This window comes from Stegostoma tigrinum, chromosome X (assembly GCF_030684315.1).
Source record: "Stegostoma tigrinum isolate sSteTig4 chromosome X, sSteTig4.hap1, whole genome shotgun sequence".
Lineage (NCBI taxonomy): Eukaryota > Metazoa > Chordata > Chondrichthyes > Orectolobiformes > Stegostomatidae > Stegostoma > Stegostoma tigrinum.
The window spans coordinates 2835950-2853765 of NC_081404.1; the positions used below are offsets into that span (position 1 = coordinate 2835950).

Sequence of the window (17816 nt, forward strand, 5' to 3'; positions counted from 1 at the left end):
GAGTTTCTGCAGTGCATCTTGTAGATGGTACACACTGCTGCTACTGAGTGTCGGTGGTGGAGGGAGTGGGATGTTTGTGAATGTGGTGCCAATCAAGCGGGAGCTGCTTTCTCCTGGATGGTGTCAAGCTTCTTGAGTGTTGTTGGAGCTGCACCCATCCAGGCAAGTGGGGAGTATTCCATCACACTTCTGACGTGTGCCTTGTAGTTGGTGGGACAGGCTTTGGGGAGTCAGGAGGTGAGTTACTGCAGTATTCCCAGCTTCTGACCTGCTCTTGTAATCACTGTGTTTATGTGGTGAGTCCAGTTAAGTTTCTGGTCAATGATAACCCCCAGGACGTTGATAGTGGGGGATTCAGTGATGGTAACACCATTGAACGTCAAGGGGCTGTGGTTAGATTGTCTCCTATTGGTGATGGTCACAGCCTGGCATTTATGTGACGTGAATGTTACTTGCCACACAAGTGGAAGCGAGAGCTCGTATGAGGGTAAGTTTGGTAGATTAAAAGGAAAAGCCAAAGTAAATGATTGAAGTGGCAACAAGGATAATGATCAGAAGAGCAGGACAGGAAGAAAGACAGCGTACAGACTAAGTATGTGGCAGCAGATTAAATCACGAGTTCTGAAAACCATAAAAGTCAGAGCAAAAGGCTCCAGATCTGAATGAGCTGAATGTGTGTAGGATATATAGCAAAATAGATGAAATGACTTTAAAAAATTATGTATGACTTGATAGCCATTACAGAGATGGGGCAACAAGCTGATCAAAGTTGGTTCTTGAATATTAAAGGGCACGTGACATTTCAGAAGGACAGGTGGCTAGGAAACTGTGGGGTTGTAGTTCTGGTTATTAAGGGTGGCATGAGTGCAGTCATGAAAATTACCTTATTTCTAAAGATTTCAGGAGAGGTAAGAAAGAGCAAAGTTTGAAAGTTGTTATGGGAGTAGATTGTAGGTCTCCTAACAATAACTATGCTGTAAGATTGCGTATACAGGAGGAAATTATGTCTAGAAGATACATTCATAGTGCTTTTTTGTGAAACTTCACTACAGCAGCACATTCTAGAAGCAACGAGAGAGCAGACAATTCTAGACCTGGTAATGTGTACTTTGACAGGATTAATGAATTACCTCAAAGTGAAAGAGGCTAGAAGTAGTAATGACTATAACATAATGGGATTTTACATTTAGTTTGAGGATGAGAAGAATGGGTCTAAGGCAAGTGCTTTAAACTTAAATAAAGACCATTCCAAGGTTACAAAAACAGAATTGTCGAAAGTGAACTGGAAAGTTAGATTAAAGGACAAGGGCAGCAGGTATGTAAGAGAACCACTACCTGCAAGTTTCCCTCTAAGCATTATGTTAGCCTGACTTTGAGAATATCACCGTTCTTTCACTGTCATGTGGTCAAAATCCTGGAAACCCCCTTCCAAATAGCACTGTGGCTCTACCCTTACCACAGGGAAGGCAGGAGACACCCACCTTTTCAAAGACAATGAGGCCAGGTAACATGCCCTGGGCTAGCTAGCAGTACCCACTTCCCATGCAAGAAGTAACAATATGTAGCAATGCAGTGTCAGATTTTTAATGAGCTATTTCATTACGCTCAACAAATGTACAGACACGTGAGAGAGACTCTAGGTGAAGGATGCACCATCTGTGGCTTACTAAGGACTTAAAACAAAATCCAATCAGATCGATAGAAATGCACAATGTGTTTGGAATTCTCTTTCTCAAAAAGCAGTGGAGGTTGGGTATTGAAGGCTGCGTTAGATAGGTTCCCAATTGGCAATAGTATCAATTTATAAGGAGTGGACAGGACATTGGATTAAATCAGCCATCGTTCTATCGGAATACAGGGTCTGGCTCAAGGAGCCTAGCCCTGCTCCTAATTCATATAGTGTTATGTAGACATAAGACCCATCAAGGCCATGCTGGCTCTCAGTAGAACAATCCACTCAAACCCGTTTCCTACCCTATGTTGTAGGTAAACTCACCACACGCTATCTTTAATTTGGCTATTTACTAAAAAATCTCACAGACAATCAAGAACTGAAACAATAACTTAAACTAGGAAGCTTGCCTATTACCCAATGAATGGTAGAATTTAGCTACAACTCCAACCAACAGTGTCTGTCTCTGACGCCCAGGGTTTGATCCTCGTGCGACGTTGTTCTTCAAAGTTCTGCTGATGAAGGTGTTGAAGCCTTATTCGATTTCTCATCCTTCAGACCTGCAGTGTGACGTTATTGATGATCTTTTAGATTCTTTCATCCAAAATATTGATTATTCTTCTAGGATCCTCGGGCCTGCTGCTTTCCTTACTTATCAGAGGTAGCTCCTTTGTCCCTTGTTACATTTGGCCTTAACTGTCTGCTTGAAGACATATCCTATTTTGCAATTACCTCCTTCAACTGTGCAGTCATTTGTCGTTATGGCATAAGGCTCCTCCTTTTCCCAGACACTAATCACTTTCAATCCCCTCTGTAACAGCTTGTCTTTGTCCCTTAAAAATTTATTCCAGACAGAGTTGCAAGGCCGGAAACATCAGCCTTCCTGCTCCTCTGATGCTGCTTGGCCTGCTGTGTTCATCCAGCTCTACACCTTGTTATCTCAGAGTTATTGCTTATCCCTTTGTGCATAACTGTTTGTCTTTGTTGATTCTTTCCATGAACAGTTACTAAAGTGTCCAAAAGTTTATCATATCACATCTATCTCTTGAATTCTTCCCTCAAATGCTGACCTGATTTCCATTCAAAATGAGTCATCATCTCTGCTAACACATCCTCATGACCAGTCACTGGGTTAAAAAAAAAGTTCTCCCTCACCTTCTCATCTTTCTCTCCTCCGCTTCCCCCAACATCATATCTCCTGCCTGAAACCAGAACTCTTAGTCCCCGAAGCCTTGTACCAAGAATTAATGGGAATAACTTTTCCTTATTGAAACTTCATAATCATGTACATCTCAACCAAATCTCCCCTCAGCCGCCTCTGTTCCAAGGAAATCATCCCCAGCTTCTCCAACCCAATCTTGGAACTAAGCCCCCAGTCCCTGGAAGTATTTGGTTAGAACCCCTTCCTAATGTGTGGCAATCAGAACGCAGCAAAATCCTCTAGTTGTAGGCTTGCCAGAGTCTGTCTATTAAGTTCCATCTGCCACTTCAGGTCAGTTAGCTTAACATCTATCATTGGGAAAATGTTGGTGTCTATTCTAAAGGATGTAATAGCAGAGCTTTTAAAAATACATAATATAATCAAGTGGAGTCAGCATGACTTCAGGAAGGGGAAATCATGCATGACAAATTTATTAGAAATCTTTAAGGAGGTAACGTGAGAGAGATAAAGGGGGAACAATGGATGTAATATATTTGAATTATCAAAGGTATTAGGATACTTTGTAAAGAGTTGGGGGCAGTACATTAGCATAGATAAAGGATTGAAGAAATAGGATAAGTTGGGATAAGGTTTGGGGAAGGTGCACATTCAGGATGGCAATCCATAATTGGCCTATTGGAGTGCCAAAGGGGTCAGTGCTGGGGCCACAGTTATTTACAATATATATTACTGACTTGGGTGAGGAAACTGAATGTAATATAATCAGGTTTGTGAGTGACACAAAAACAGGTGGGAATGCAAGTGGTGAGGATGGCACAGTGAGTCTGCAGCGCGATATAGACAGGTGAAGGGAGTGGGAAAAAGCCTGGCACATGGAATATAATGTGGGGAAAACTGTGAGGTTATGCACTTTGGCAAGAGGAATAGAGGGGCTGAATATTATTTAAGTGGAGAAAGACTGCAGAAAGCTATAGAACAGAGGGATTTGGGAATCCTCATCCATGAATCACAATAAACTAGCATCCACGTTCAGCGGGTCATAGGGAAGGCAAATGGAATGTTGGCCTTTATTCCAAAGGGAATGGAGTATAAACGTTGGGAGGTTTTGCTAAAACTGTACACGGCACTAGCCCGCCCACAGTTGGAACACTGTGAATGGCTTTAGTCCCCTTATCGAAGGAAAGATAGACTGGCATTGGAGGCAGCCCAGGGAAGGTTCACTCGGCTGATCCTGGGTATGGACGGACTGTCTTATGAGGAGAGGTTGAGTAGGTTGGGCAGTTGATGCTGAACTCATTGAAGTTTAGAAGAGTGAGAGGAGACCATCTTGAAACATACAAGATTCTTGGAGGACTTGGCAGTGTAGATGTGGAGAAGTTGTTTCCCCTACTGGGAGAGGGTGTAATCTCAGAATAAGGGCTCACCCATTGAACACAGAGATGGGGAGGAATTTCTTCTCTCAGAGAGGAGTGAATCTGTGGAATTCTTTACCACAGAGGGCTGTCGAGGCTGAGATAGAGAGATGTTTAATCAGCAAAGTGGAGATGAGGATGATCAGATCAGCCATGATATTGTTGAATAGCACAGTGGACTTGATGGACTGAATGGCGTACTTCATCTCCTACATCTTATGGTCTTATAGAGCTCAGAAAGGCACAGTAATGTTAAGACAGCTAGTTGACCTCACACTGTAGCACAAGTCTCCATCTTACTCTGTACATTCTGTTAGTAGACAGTAAACTAGTTAGTCAATCAACTATGTTTGCAATATTAAAGTAATCAAAGTAAGCATCTAATCCAATTTTGTGGTGTAATGGTAAAGGCCCCTACCTCTGCACCAGAAGGTCTGGGTTTAAAACCCACTTGCTCCTGAGCTGTGCCACAATATCTATGAACATCTTGGTTTGAATAATATTGTCCACTTTATGTTGGGGAACATAGTAAATCTGTACAGTTGAAACAAGAGAAAGGGACAATGTAGATAAAGTGAGGAGGCAAAACTGTGACAGTTCAAGCTACAACCCAGACTGTATATGTAAGTCTGCAATGTCATATTTGGAGACATCGTTGTCAATAAACTTCCAAGATATCTGACTCGGTAAGATCCCAACTCCATGCTTTATTGTTACATGAGCTACCACATAGAAAAATATAAAAAACACATCATAGCCCTACACCACTGAGGAACAGCGCTCGCTGAAAGCTGAAGTTGTGTTTGTCATCATCATATGCCAATCATCGTAACGTAGCCTGGGAATAACTTAACACTTCTATGAAGTGACTATTTCGGATTTTTGCCCAGGATTTTGCTCCAACGTCTGGACAAAACAACACTAAATCCTTACTTTTGTTTTACTTATTTTCTCTTACTTTTGTCATGATAGGGAAGGGATGGAATGTTGCTACTAGGTTAAGTCTTTGAGTGGCTCAGCTTCGGATTTTGCTTCCACCTCTCCCAAGAGGCCTTCCTCTGACAGAGAACATGGAAAATTGGGAATAACGGATGCAAAAGCCTGCCTTGTCTGCGGCCGTATGTTGGACGGCTGATACACTGCTCATTTCTTGCCAATCTTCACATATTGCCACCACGTGCCAATGAGTTGTGCCTTCTCGTCTCCTAAGAGCTCACACTTGGCGCTGAGGTGCATCCCAGAGCGAGACTGCTGGGAGAATGGTTGACAAACATGACACCGCTTACCATCCATCAAATTCCCCCCAACCCCAAACTTACTCAGCCCACACCCAGCATTCCATATCAAACCTGGATCGGATCCTCAATGAACTGTGGAATTCCGGACTGCCACGTCTCCCAACGGAAGCAGGATTATTTCTCCAGCGTTTTGCAGGATAGTGACAAAATACAATTGCTGTTTGCAAAAGCAATCCTGCCAACGGGCAAAAGTGGCAAGCAGGGTCACTGGAGAATGACCCAAACATCAGTTTTCTGGCTCACAGAGACGTTAAAAGGCTGCCTATCACGATGGCTCACTCGGGATGGGGGTGGGGCAACAGAGATGGGGCTAACTTTGACAGAGGATACTCAGATTCCCCGTTTTTTATAATTATCCCGTCCTCTGGGGGAACTTCCGCCTCAAGTTGGAGCAACTTGGGACAGTTCCTGGAAAGATGTCTTGACTCATCTGATTTGTGATGAGTCCTAGACCAGCTGTGAAATTGTATAGAGTACCCACTCTAACAACAGGCTGTCTGCTGTTGAATCTTATCCAGTGACACACACTGCTACCAACTCCATACCACCAGGCAGCGGGCACAGGGTGAAAAATGGAGGGGCTCAACAGTTGTGGACGAATTGTCCAGGCTCACTTGTGAATAATATCACCTCGAACCCAGAACCCGGGGCAAACACTGCAAACGTAACACGATATCCTGCCTTCTGTTCTATTACCCTGAGGTACTTATGTATGGTGTGATTGATCTGGTTAGCACGCAAAACAATATTTTTCACTGTATCTGGGCACATGACAATAATAAATCAAATCAAACACCATGGAACCCACAATTTTCAGCTAGGGCCACAAAACAAGGAAACAGTTTTAAATAAGGATTAATCATTTGTTAGAGTGAGCACTGTGCGATTTCAGGACTAGCCCGTCTTCAGGGTCTAAGCTGGGTCCTCTTGACAGTCCACTATGTAATGTGTTAACCCATGCTGGTCTCAGTGTGTGTATTTTACATCTTCCAGTGCAGCTCGAGACAGATGGACACCAGGCTTTTTTTGTCATCAAAATCCGGCATGCCACCATCCCAAAACTATACAGCTCTGAAGACCAGCCAGGTCAGTGCCTTTAATCCAGGACTAACAGATGTCTCCTATATAAATCCCACAACAGAACCAGCCACAAAGCATCTTGTGTAGAGTAGAGCCTGCAGCATTAGTGGCAGATAACATGGTGCGGAGCTGGATGAACATAGCGGGCCAAGCAGCATCAGAGGAACAGGAAGGCTGATGTTTCGGGTTGAGAGCCTTCTTCGGAAAAAAGAACGGCCTCAACCCGAAACATCAGCTTTCCTGCTCCTCTGATGCTGCTTGGCCTGCTGTGTTCATCTAGCTCCACACCATGTTATCTCAGATTCTCCAGCCTCGGCAGTTCCCATTATCTCTGTAACAGCTTTAGTGGCAGGCTAGCTTTTAATGCCTCCTCTGAATGACATGGGTTCCCTGTTATTTTCCGCGTGTCAATTGGCGAGGGGTCAGTTTTGGTTTCGGATGCCATTCCTCCAGCAGAATTCCATGCTTTTATTTTCCCATCACTTCTGCTCCTGAGGCTGCAATGCTACTGCACCATTACTGGGTGGGAGGTAGAGGCATAAAAAAGGATTCAAACGCTTTCCGAACGAGACATTGCTGGTTTCACGTGCGCAATAGCGCCAATTTTACTTAAAGCGCTCAAAAAGGAAAGCTTGCAATGCCCGTTCGCACTGTTGCAGAGTTTAAATTTGTGAGAAGCATTTTATTCTCCAGCCCCTGCTTGCTCGTGCCATGTGCCCTCTGAGTCAACATACCTGCGCTAGCGTCCTTCTGTCGTCAACTGCTAATGCCAGGGGCAGCTCTCCCCTCTTGCCCCATCTCCCGCTGGGATCAGTGGCAAGTGCATCCCTGCTTTCGAGAGAAATGTGGCTTTGGTTTAGCATCTAACCCAAGTCTGAAACATTGCAAAGTCTTCAATTGTGCTAAATTGCTCGCTGATGTGTGCAATCCAGGGACCCAAGCTAATTTCCTGGGGACATGGGTTCAAATCCCACTGTGGGCAATGATGAAATTTGAATCAAATACAATATTGAATAAAGAACTGGTTTAATGCTGGCCATTGTTAATTGTTGTATAAAAGCCATCTGGTTCACTAATACCCTTGGCGAATATTTAGAGAAGGGAATCTGCCCTCCTTACCCAGCCTGGGCCTACATATGCCTCCAGACCCACAGCCAATGTGATTGATCCTTAACTACCTTCTGAAATGGCTCTGGCAAGGCACTCAGTTCAGGGGGTAGTTAGGACAATAACTGCTGGCCTGGCTAGTGATAACCATATCTCTTTCAAAAGAAAAGGAGAAAAATCCTTAATATAATAACAGACGTGTTGCAAATTTCCTCAGACATGGCATCGGTGGGGGGGGGAGGAAATCTTTCCTCCTGATGATGGTGTTACCAACTCCTTCAGGATTGCCCCGGAGTCACCGGGAATTACAGATTAATTTCTGGTTGGGAGCAAAACCCAGGAGAAAAATCAGTGGAATTGTGATTTTGCCCCCTGCCCAAATTAAAAACAAAAGATTTCTATCCGTTACATCCCTGAGGTAGCAAACAAGAAGGCTCTGTTTGAGCTGGGAAGTTAAAGTGGAGGAGGGGAGCCTCCAAGACTACAGCCAATCAGATGGATAAAAAAATCCCTTTGGATTTGCAGATAAACCACAGGATTTCACTTGATGTGAAAACCTCATATAAAACAATGACATTTAGAATCTGGTTCTGTATGGCTAAGTGTAAACCAGCAAAGCACGGTGACCATTCGGAACATGGTGAGCTGCCATCTTGAACTGCAGCAGTCCATGTGCTGTAGGTGGACCCACAATGCTGTGAGGGAGGGAATTCCAGGATTTTTGATCCAAAATGCACAAGGATTTCAAGGCTACAATTTTCTTACTCAAACTCTACCTGAACAGGCGGCTTGGTGGCTCAGTGGTTAGCACTGCTGCCTCACAGTGCCAGGGACCTGGGTTTGATCCCATCCTCAGGTGACTGTCTGTGTGGAGTTTGCACATCCTTCCCGTGTCTGTGTGGGTTTCCTCCGGGTGCTCCGGTTTCCTCCCACGGTCCGAAGATGTGCAGGTTAGGGTGGGTTAGCCATGGGAAATGCGGCGGTTTATAGGGTCTGAGTGGGATACTCTTCAGAGGTCAGTGCAGACTCAATGGGCTGAATGGCCTCTTTCCACACTGTAGGGATTTTATGATTCAGGCAGTTTAACAAAGTCAGATTACTGTAGCTGCTGGAGGAAACTTTGGCAGCATCTGTAGAGAGAAGCATTTAACGTTTTGAGTCCGGTCTGACTTTTCTTCAGATTCTGCCAGACCCTGCTCTGGGCAGTTTGACTCTCTATTGAAACAAGTGCTGCAACCTTGTCGGCTGTGCTGGGGTGGGGGGGGATAGGGGGGTGGTGTTGGCTTAACCTTAAAAGCAAGGCCCGAGATTTCAGGATGTCCCTAGGACAAATATGGTCACAACATAGCAACAAACGTATACATGAGAAGGGTCTACCAACAACAACATGGAGACCCAATTGCCTGATTCTGTCATGTTGATTGAGGGATAAATATTGGCCTGGGAAAACTCCCTCATTCTTCTTTGATCTAATGCCATAAGATCTTTTGTTTATAACATCATATCCAACTGTGCAGCACTGTGTCAGTCTCCTAATGCAAATTGCTGCCAAGACAGGCTCAAAGTACTGGCAGAAGCTAAGCTGACAAACTGGCAAAGCCAGTTCGGGAGTGGTGGAACGCAGGTTTTCAAGAGAAAGAAGTCTCAATCAGACCATCCAGGGGAGTACATCATTAGGGTCAAGGGTGAGCAAAGGCCAGGTTTCTGGCCTGCAGCAATCGCTGATGTGGTCCTGCCCACTGCCAGCTCTATAGTGCAACCTGAGAAACTTCGCACTGAATTCATTGTTGGCCCACATTCCTCTTTAAGAACACCTCAAACAACAGAGAGAGAGAAATGCTAGATTTGAAACAAAAAAAGACAGAGATCTGAAGAGAGAAACTAGAAGGAAGATGAAAGTAGGCAACACAGTGGCTCAGTGGTTAACACCTCTGCCACACAACGCCAGCGACCTGGGTTTGATTCCAGCCTCGTGTCAGTGTGGAGTTTGCACATTCTTCCTGTGTCTATTTGGGTTTGCTTCGATTTACTCCTGCAGTCTAAAGATGTGATGGTTAGGTAGACGAGTAAAAATGATATCCTCCTTTAACACAAGAGTGAGCTGTGACCGAATTTAATTGAGAGTTATGTTACGTGTCTGAAAGGCCTCCTCCTGTGCTGTGCTCAGGATGATGGGGCAGTTCGGAAATATTTACACCCCTTGTTGAGAAAAGAGTGCATGATGTGTATCGATATGTTTGACACTAGTTTCAAAGAAAAGGTGGTCACAAATTGTTCTCTGTGTTCTAGGCTATAACATCAGTGCCTTGGTGACTATAGCAACCAAAACATTTCTGAGGTATGACAAGCTGAGGGAGCTGATCTCGAGCGTTAGGAAATATTACCCCAATGTCACCATTGTCATCGCGGATGACAGCGACAAACCACAAAAGATTGAAGGAGACTTCATTGAGCAGTACTTCATGCCATTTGGGAAGGTGCAGTATGTTTCCTTTTACTACAAGATGAAAGAAGCAAGCAAGACAGCTGATGTACACGTTGTGTGGTAACATGGCGAGTGCAGTGCGCAATTTAGAAATGACTCAGTAAAATTAATCAGAGTGGGCCTGTGTTAGGGGAGCTGATGGCCTAGTGGTATTGTCACAGGACCCAATAACGTAGAGACACCAGGTAATGTCCTTGGGGCTAGGACCTGTGGGCACAGCCTTAAAATTAGAGGGGGTAAACTTAAAACTGAAATAAGACGACATTTCTTCAGCGAGAGAGTGGTGGACTTGTGGAATTCATTGCCACAGAGTGCAGTGGAGGCCAGGACGTTGGATGCCTTCAAGGCAGAGCTCAACAAATTCTTGATCTCAGAAGGAATCAAGGGCAACGGGGAGAGTGCGGGGAAGTGGTGTTGAAATGCCCATCAGCCATGATTTAAATGGCGGAGTGGACTTGATGGGCTGAATGGCCTTGCTTCCACTCCTATGTCTTATGGTCTTATGGTCTTATGACCTGGTTCAAATCCTGCAATGGCAGTTGGTGGAACTTGAACTCAATAATAATCTGGAATTAAGACTCTAATGATATCCATGAGTCAATTGTCAATAAGAGCCCTTCTGGTTTACTGCTGTGAAGGAAACTGGCATCCTTACCTGGTCTGGCCTACATGTGACTCCAGACCCACAGCAATGTGGTTGACTCTTAACTGCCCTCTGGGCAATTAAGGATGGGCAATAAATGCACCCACATCCTGGGACTGAATGAAAAAACAATGTAGATTTTCAGAGTGCTTCAAGGTAAAAGCAGCCTATAAAACAAGAGCATGAAATATGGCCTTTATGCAGCAGTCCCTCATGAGTTGAGTTCCCTGATCACTCTGGGCAGCACGATGGCTCAGTGGTTAGCACTGCTTCCTCACAGCACCAGGGACCCGGGTTTGATTCCAGCCTCGGGAGACTGTGGAGTTTGCACATTCTCCCTGTGTATGCGTGGGTTTCCTCGGGGTGCTCCGGTTTCCTCCCACCGTCCACAGATGTGCAGGTTAGGTGGATTGGCAGGGGGAAATAGTTACAGGCTTAGGATGGGCCTGGGTGGGATGCTGTTCGAAGGGTGGGTTTGGACTTGATGGGCCAAATGGCCTGTTTCCACTGTAAGGATTCTGTGATCTTGGTGACCTCCAACGAAAGAAAGGCTCAGCCAGCTTGATATCCGATTGGTCAGTTTGAAAGTTCTGTGAAGTGATTTTCTCCCTGATACCTTAGGCTGGTTAACGATGAGGTAAGAGAAGGGTCCTGGATGGTGCAGTGTGTACAAAATAAAAGTAGGAGAGTACAAAATTAATTCAGAAGGGCGTTTACTGTTACACACTGTTCCAAAAATGGAGGTAAGGCTCAACAGCTCTCCAATGTTTTCCTGGTGGTAGGAAGAAGTTGGTGAAGAGAAGGCATGACGCAGTCATAGAGCTGTACAGCATGGAAACAGACCCTTCGGTCCAACTCATCCATGCTAACCAGATAAATAAACCTAGTCCCATTTGCCAGCATTCGGCCCGTATCCCTCTAAACCCTTCCTATTCATATACCCACTCAGATGTTGTAACTGTACCAGCGCCCACCACTTCCTCTGGCAGCTCATTCCATACACGCACCACCCTCTGTCTGAAAGAAATTGTCCCCCAGGTCCCTTTTAAATCATGCCCCTCTCACCTTAAATCTGTGTCCCTCATGACTTGGCTATTCACCCTATCTATGCCCCTCATGACTTTATAAGCCTTTATAAAGTCACTCCTCAGCCTCTGACGCTCCAGGGATAATAGCCCCAGCCTATTCAGCCTCTCCCTGTAGCTCAAACCCTGTCAATGTGCAACTGGTGGAATATTCTCAAGCTTTCATGCTGAAGTCCATATTGTGCACTCATACTCACAACCCAGTTCTAAGGAAAGGAAAAACTCTGGAGCCAAAATTAGCATTTCTGGGAATATTCATCAACAGATATATTAATTGCATTGTCCTGGATATGATAGCTGCTTCTGACACTGTAGAAAAGTTACAGCACAGAAAGAGGCCATTCAGCCCTTCATGTTTGTATGCTTGAATAAATTAGCTGTCCACTCTAACCCGACTTTCTAGCCCTTGCTGTGTAGCCCTACTGGTTCCAGTGCTACAGGGGCAAGTCCAGGTTCCTTTGAAATTGGTTGACAGTTTCTGTCTCGGCCACCAAACTGGGCAGTGCCACCCTCTAGTGTATAGGATTTTCCTCATGACCCCTCTAACCCTTCCATCAAACACCTTCAATCTGTGGCCTTTGCTAATGGACCCCTTTCTGCGAGGGGGAAACAGACCTTCCCTGCCCACTCTGTCCAAGACCCTCATTGTTTTATATCTGAGGAAGGGTCACCAGACTCGAAACATTAACTCTGATTTTCCTTCACAGATGCTGCCAGACCTGCTAAGTTTTTCCAGCAACTTCTGTTTTTGTTTATTATTTCATTCACCTTGATTCAATCACTTTAATGCCTCCACTATTTTGGGGAAAATAACCCTCACCTCTCCAATCAGATCTCACTGCTGCAGTTTCCAAATCTTGGCAACATTCCTATAAATATCATCTGTATTCTCTCCAGAACAATGATGTCCTTTTTGGGAATGTGGTCACCAGAACTGTACACACCAGTGTTTTGCGTGTATCCCACATTACATCCCTGCTCTTGCATTCAATACATCTCCTAGTGAGGGAAAGCATCCCATAAGCCTTCATTACCACCTCATCCCCTTGTCCTTCCAACTTCAGGGGCCTGTGGATGTACTCTCCAAGACTTCTTGTGGTCTACCTCTCTCAATAACCTCATGCTCCTCGAGCTTGAATTCCATTTCCTATTCAACCAAACCATCGCTAACCTCCTGCAGTTCAGAGCCATCCTCTTCACTACCACCAACACGGCCAATTCTTGTGTTGTCTGTGAATTTCCCAATCAATCCTCCCAGCTTTCAGTCTAAATCATGAATATATACTATAAACAGCAAGGAGCCAATACAGAGACCCTGTAGACCATCAGTAAAAGCCGCTTTTCATTTGAAAAAGCATCTCTTTATCCCGTTCCATATTGACACTGAATCTAACTGTATTATAGAACATAGAACATAGAACATAGAACAGTACAGCACAGAACAGGCCCTTCAGCCCACAATGTTGTGCCGACCATTGATCCTCATGGATGCACCCTCAAATTTCTGTGACCATATGCATGTCCAGCAGTCTCTTAAATGACCCCAATGACCTTGCTTCCACAACTGCTGCTGGCAACGCATTCCATGCTCTCACAACTCTCTGCGTAAAGAACCTGCCTCTGACATCCCCTCTATACTTTCCACCAACCAGCTTAAAACTATGACCCCTCGTGCTAGCCACTTCTGCCCTGGGAAATAGTCTCTGGCTATCGACTCTATCTATGCCTCTCATTATCTTGTATACCTCAATTAGGTCCCCTCTCCTCCTCCTTTTCTCCAATGAAAAGAGACCGAGCTCAGTCAACCTCTCTTCATAAGATAAGCCCTCCAGTCCAGGCAGCATCCTGGTAAACCTCCTCTGAACCCTCTCCAAAGCATCCACATCTTATGTACCAGCTCAGTTTCATTCACTCAGAACGAATCTAGAATCACATCCTTTCCCATTGCGTGCTGGTTAAAAAACTTCTCTTAAATGTAGATCAAGGTCATTGTGCCCTCTGTAAACTTTCATACTTCAGATCCAACTTGATAATTAAGTAGGTACCAGTTATTAATACCTATTGTGCCAGACAGTAATCTTCCAATCAACTGAATCTCTGAATCTTTAATGTGATTTTCCCTTCTGTATGCTAATAAAAATTGCCATTACATGGTACATAGAATAATGCAGCGCAGAACAGGCCCTTCGGCCCTCGATGTTGTGCCGACCTGTGAACTAATCTAAGCTCCTCTCCCTACACTATCCCATCATTTTCCATATGCTTATCCAAGGTCTCTTTAAATGCCCCTAATGTGGCTGAGTTAACTACATTAGCAGGCAGGGTGTTCCACGCCCTTACCATTCTCTGAGTAAAGAACTTGCCTCTGACATCTGTCTTAAATCTATCACCCCTCAATTTGTAGCAATTGTTTTATGAAATTATGTTTGTGGTTTTGTTTGCTCATTAAGAAGTTGGGCAAACGAATGAAGTACTTAGGGCGGCACGTTGGCTCAGCGATTAGCACTGCTGCCTCACAGCACCGGGAACTCGGGTTCAATTCCACCCTCAGGTGACTGTCTGTGTGGAGTTTGCATATTCTCCCTGTGTCACGTGGGTTTCCTCTGGTTTCATCCCACAGTCCAAAGATGTGCATGTTAGGTAGATTGGCCGTGCTAAATTGCCTGTAGAGTTCAGGGGTGTGTAGGTTACAAAGAACAAAGAAAATTACAGCACAGGAACAGGCCCTTCGGCCCTCCAAGCCTGCGCCGATCAAGATCCACTGTCTAACCTGTCATCTATTTTCTAACAGTCGGTGTCCATTTGCTCCCTGCCCATCCATGTACCCGTCCAAATATATCTTAAAAGACGCTAACGTGTCTGCGTCTACCACCTCCGCTGGCACCGCGTTCCAGGCGCCCACCACCCTCTGTGTAAAGAACTTTCCACGCATATCTCCCTTAAACTTTCCTCCTCTCACTTTGAACTCATGACCCCTAGTAATTGAGACCCCACTCTGGGAAGAAGCTTTTTGCTATCCACCCTGTCTATACCCCTCATGATTTTGTAATTAGTGGGATGGGTCTGGTTGGGATGTTCCAAGGGTCAGTGTAGACTTGTTGGGCCGAAGGGCCTGCTTCCACACTGTAGGGATTCTATGATACTAATATAAATGTCTTTCTGTGCTATAACTGATAACTAAGTACAATCTTTTCCTTGCTAACAAAGTGTGGAGCTGGATGAACAGGTTCACACTTTGTTATCTCGGATTCTCCAGCATCTGCAGTTCCCATTATCTCTGACACAATCTTTTTCTTAATTGTTACTCATTTATTGGTGTGATTGAGACACATTGTTTGTAAAACTCAGGCAATTAACTGTTGGAGTGTTATTTAAATTGTGGGAAATGCTCTCAATTGCCATCTGCGTGGGATCATGCATGATTTAGTACATAAGGAGGCTATTCAGCTCATATGAGTGTGCACTCACTCTCTGACGTGAACAATCTAGTTCATCCCCATGGCCCTGAATTTGTTTTCTCCTTCAAATCTTTAGCTAATTCCAGAAAACTGTGAGACATTGGAGTAGGAGTAGGCTATACAGTCTGTTCAAGCCTGCTCTGCCATTCAGCAGGAACGTGACCAATCTGACATTCTTCTTGCCACTTTCCTGCCCTTTCCCTCGATTCCCCGACTGATGGAGTATCTCTCTAACTCGACCTTAAATATACACAGGCACTCTGCCCCCACAGCTCTCTGTGACAAGGAGTTCCAAAGACTCTCAACACTCTGAGAGAAGAAATTCCTCCTTATCTCAGTCTTAAATTGGTGCCCCTTTATACTGAGACAATCCCCTCTGGCCCTAGGCTCAACCATGAGGGGAAACATCCTCTCAGCTTTTACCCTGATAAGCCCCTTAAGAATCCAATATGTTTCAATGAGATCACCTCTCCTTCTTCTAAACTCCAGTCAGGAGAGCCGTAACCTGCTTAGCCTTTGATCATGAGACAATCCCTCCCAAGCCAGGGTTCGTCCTCATGAACCTTCTCTGAACGGCCTCCAATGAAATGATATCTTCCCTTAAGTAAGGGGAGCAAATGCTCACAGTGCTCCAGATGTGGTCTCCCCAGCACCTTGTACAGTTGCAGTGAGACTCCCCTACTCTTAAACTCCAACCCCCTTGAAATAAGGGCTGACATTCCATTAGATTTCCAGATTCCCTGCTGTCCCTGTGTGCTAGCTTTCTGTGTTTTGTGTGTAAGTCCCCACCCGCCAAGTCCCTTTGTGTTGTAGCTTTCTGCAGTATTTCTCCATTTAAATAATATTCAGTTCTTCTGTCTTCCTGTCCAAAATGAACACCTTTGCATTTTCCCACATTATACTCCCATTTGCCAGGAGACTATTTTGAAAGTGACTTTTAAAAGTGTTTCCTGTCAGGCAGTGCATTCCAGTGTTGCAAACAAAGGTTTTTCCACATGGTGCCTTGTACTTGTTTATCAGTCCTTTTGATCTTTGTCTGTTGGGTTATCAGGTCTTCAGCCATTGAAAACAGTTTCTCCATATTTACTGTATCTGAACCCTTCATGATTTTACACACCTCTCTCACTCTCCTCCTCAAAGGGAAAGAGGACAATTCCAGCTTCCCCAGTCTGCAACTGGGATCTCTTACCACTGAAACCATTCTAGTCAATCTCTCAGGTCCCTGTTCAAGCCTAAAGCCTAATCCTTCCTACAGACTGGTGTGCAGAGTTTGTTGTGGTGGGTAGCATTTAGGCATCAGGGCTGGAGAGGCAGCAAGAGCCCCATGTTGCTACTTTCAGAGAATGCCCACTAACACAAGTGTCACTTAAGTTGGCAGCAAAGGGATCAAAGGCCAATCAGAGGTGAGCAGCACATGTGAACAACAGCGCCACTGCAGAAGTGATGGCTGTTGTGGGTATTGCAGCCACCTCATCTTGCTGCTGGACCCCATACCCCAGGTGAACGGCGGTTGGTGCCAGCAGTAAAGGCAGAGGGTTGGCTCTCAGGCACACCTGCCAGCAGACATCCTCCTGATGCCAGTCTGACTCAATCAAGCTTGCTTGTAATGCCCTTTGCAGAGTGACTGATGCTGTGTTAATCCCAATGGTGATGGGATGAGGCTATTAAACGCTCACTAACTTGGTGGCAGGGCACAAAGGTCATCCAGAAGATACCCTCCAGCCACAGACCCTCACTTAGCACCCTCCCACCCAGTTAAATGCCTCCCGCACATACTTAGAAACATCCTTTTCAGTCTTCGGTATTTGTCATAGTTAGACACCATGCTTTGCTTCATTTTGACCTTTTTGCAAACTCTGCCAAAGCATTAAAGAAGTTGCTAATCTGTTTCTAAAGCTCAAGATAGCAGGGCCCACAAGTTCCACAAGAAATCCCAGAAGCTGCAGTTCCAAGAATCGCCAACAAAAAAAAACTTGCATTTTCTTTAATATAGCACTTTTCACGACCACAGGAAATCTCATAGCACTGTTTAGCCAATGAGGTTTTTGTAAAGTCAGTCGCCTTTTTACAAGAAAATACATTCACAGTAAGTGGGTGTTGTGGTTGGGCTCAGCATTTTTTTTCCCCGTCCCTAGTTCCCCCTCAGTTCTGAGGAAGGGTCATCAGACCCAAAACGTTAACTCTGTTTTCCCCTCCACAGATGCTGCCAGACCCGCTGAGCTTTTCCAGCAACTTTGTTTTCGTTCCTTATTACAGATATCGCTTTGAGATCACTGTATGGCAATATTTCTGTCCTTATTTATTGGACTTTCAGTTACATTGATTCTGGGCAAAAATCATCTCCCTTTAAGTTGGAATCGGGATTCAGGATAAATGAGAGACCACGACTCTCTCAACATGAGTGGATTTTCAAG

The 17816-nt window shown here is 44.9% G+C and overlaps 1 protein-coding gene across 6 annotated transcripts in view; it reads left to right on the forward strand.

The window, feature by feature from the left end:
- b4galnt1b (beta-1,4-N-acetyl-galactosaminyl transferase 1b) overlaps positions 1-17816 on the forward strand; it is a 104704-nt gene that overhangs the window by 71040 nt on the left and 15848 nt on the right. For 5 of the 6 annotated variants that reach the window (XM_059643339.1, XM_059643338.1, XM_059643342.1 and 2 more), the window contains 2 exons: positions 6538-6630; positions 10021-10208. In XM_059643339.1, coding sequence (XP_059499322.1) covers positions 6538-6630; positions 10021-10208 — 281 coding nt within the window. The remainder of the gene's footprint in view (positions 1-6537; positions 6631-10020; positions 10209-17816) is intronic. The other variant, XM_059643341.1, reaches the window with a different exon arrangement.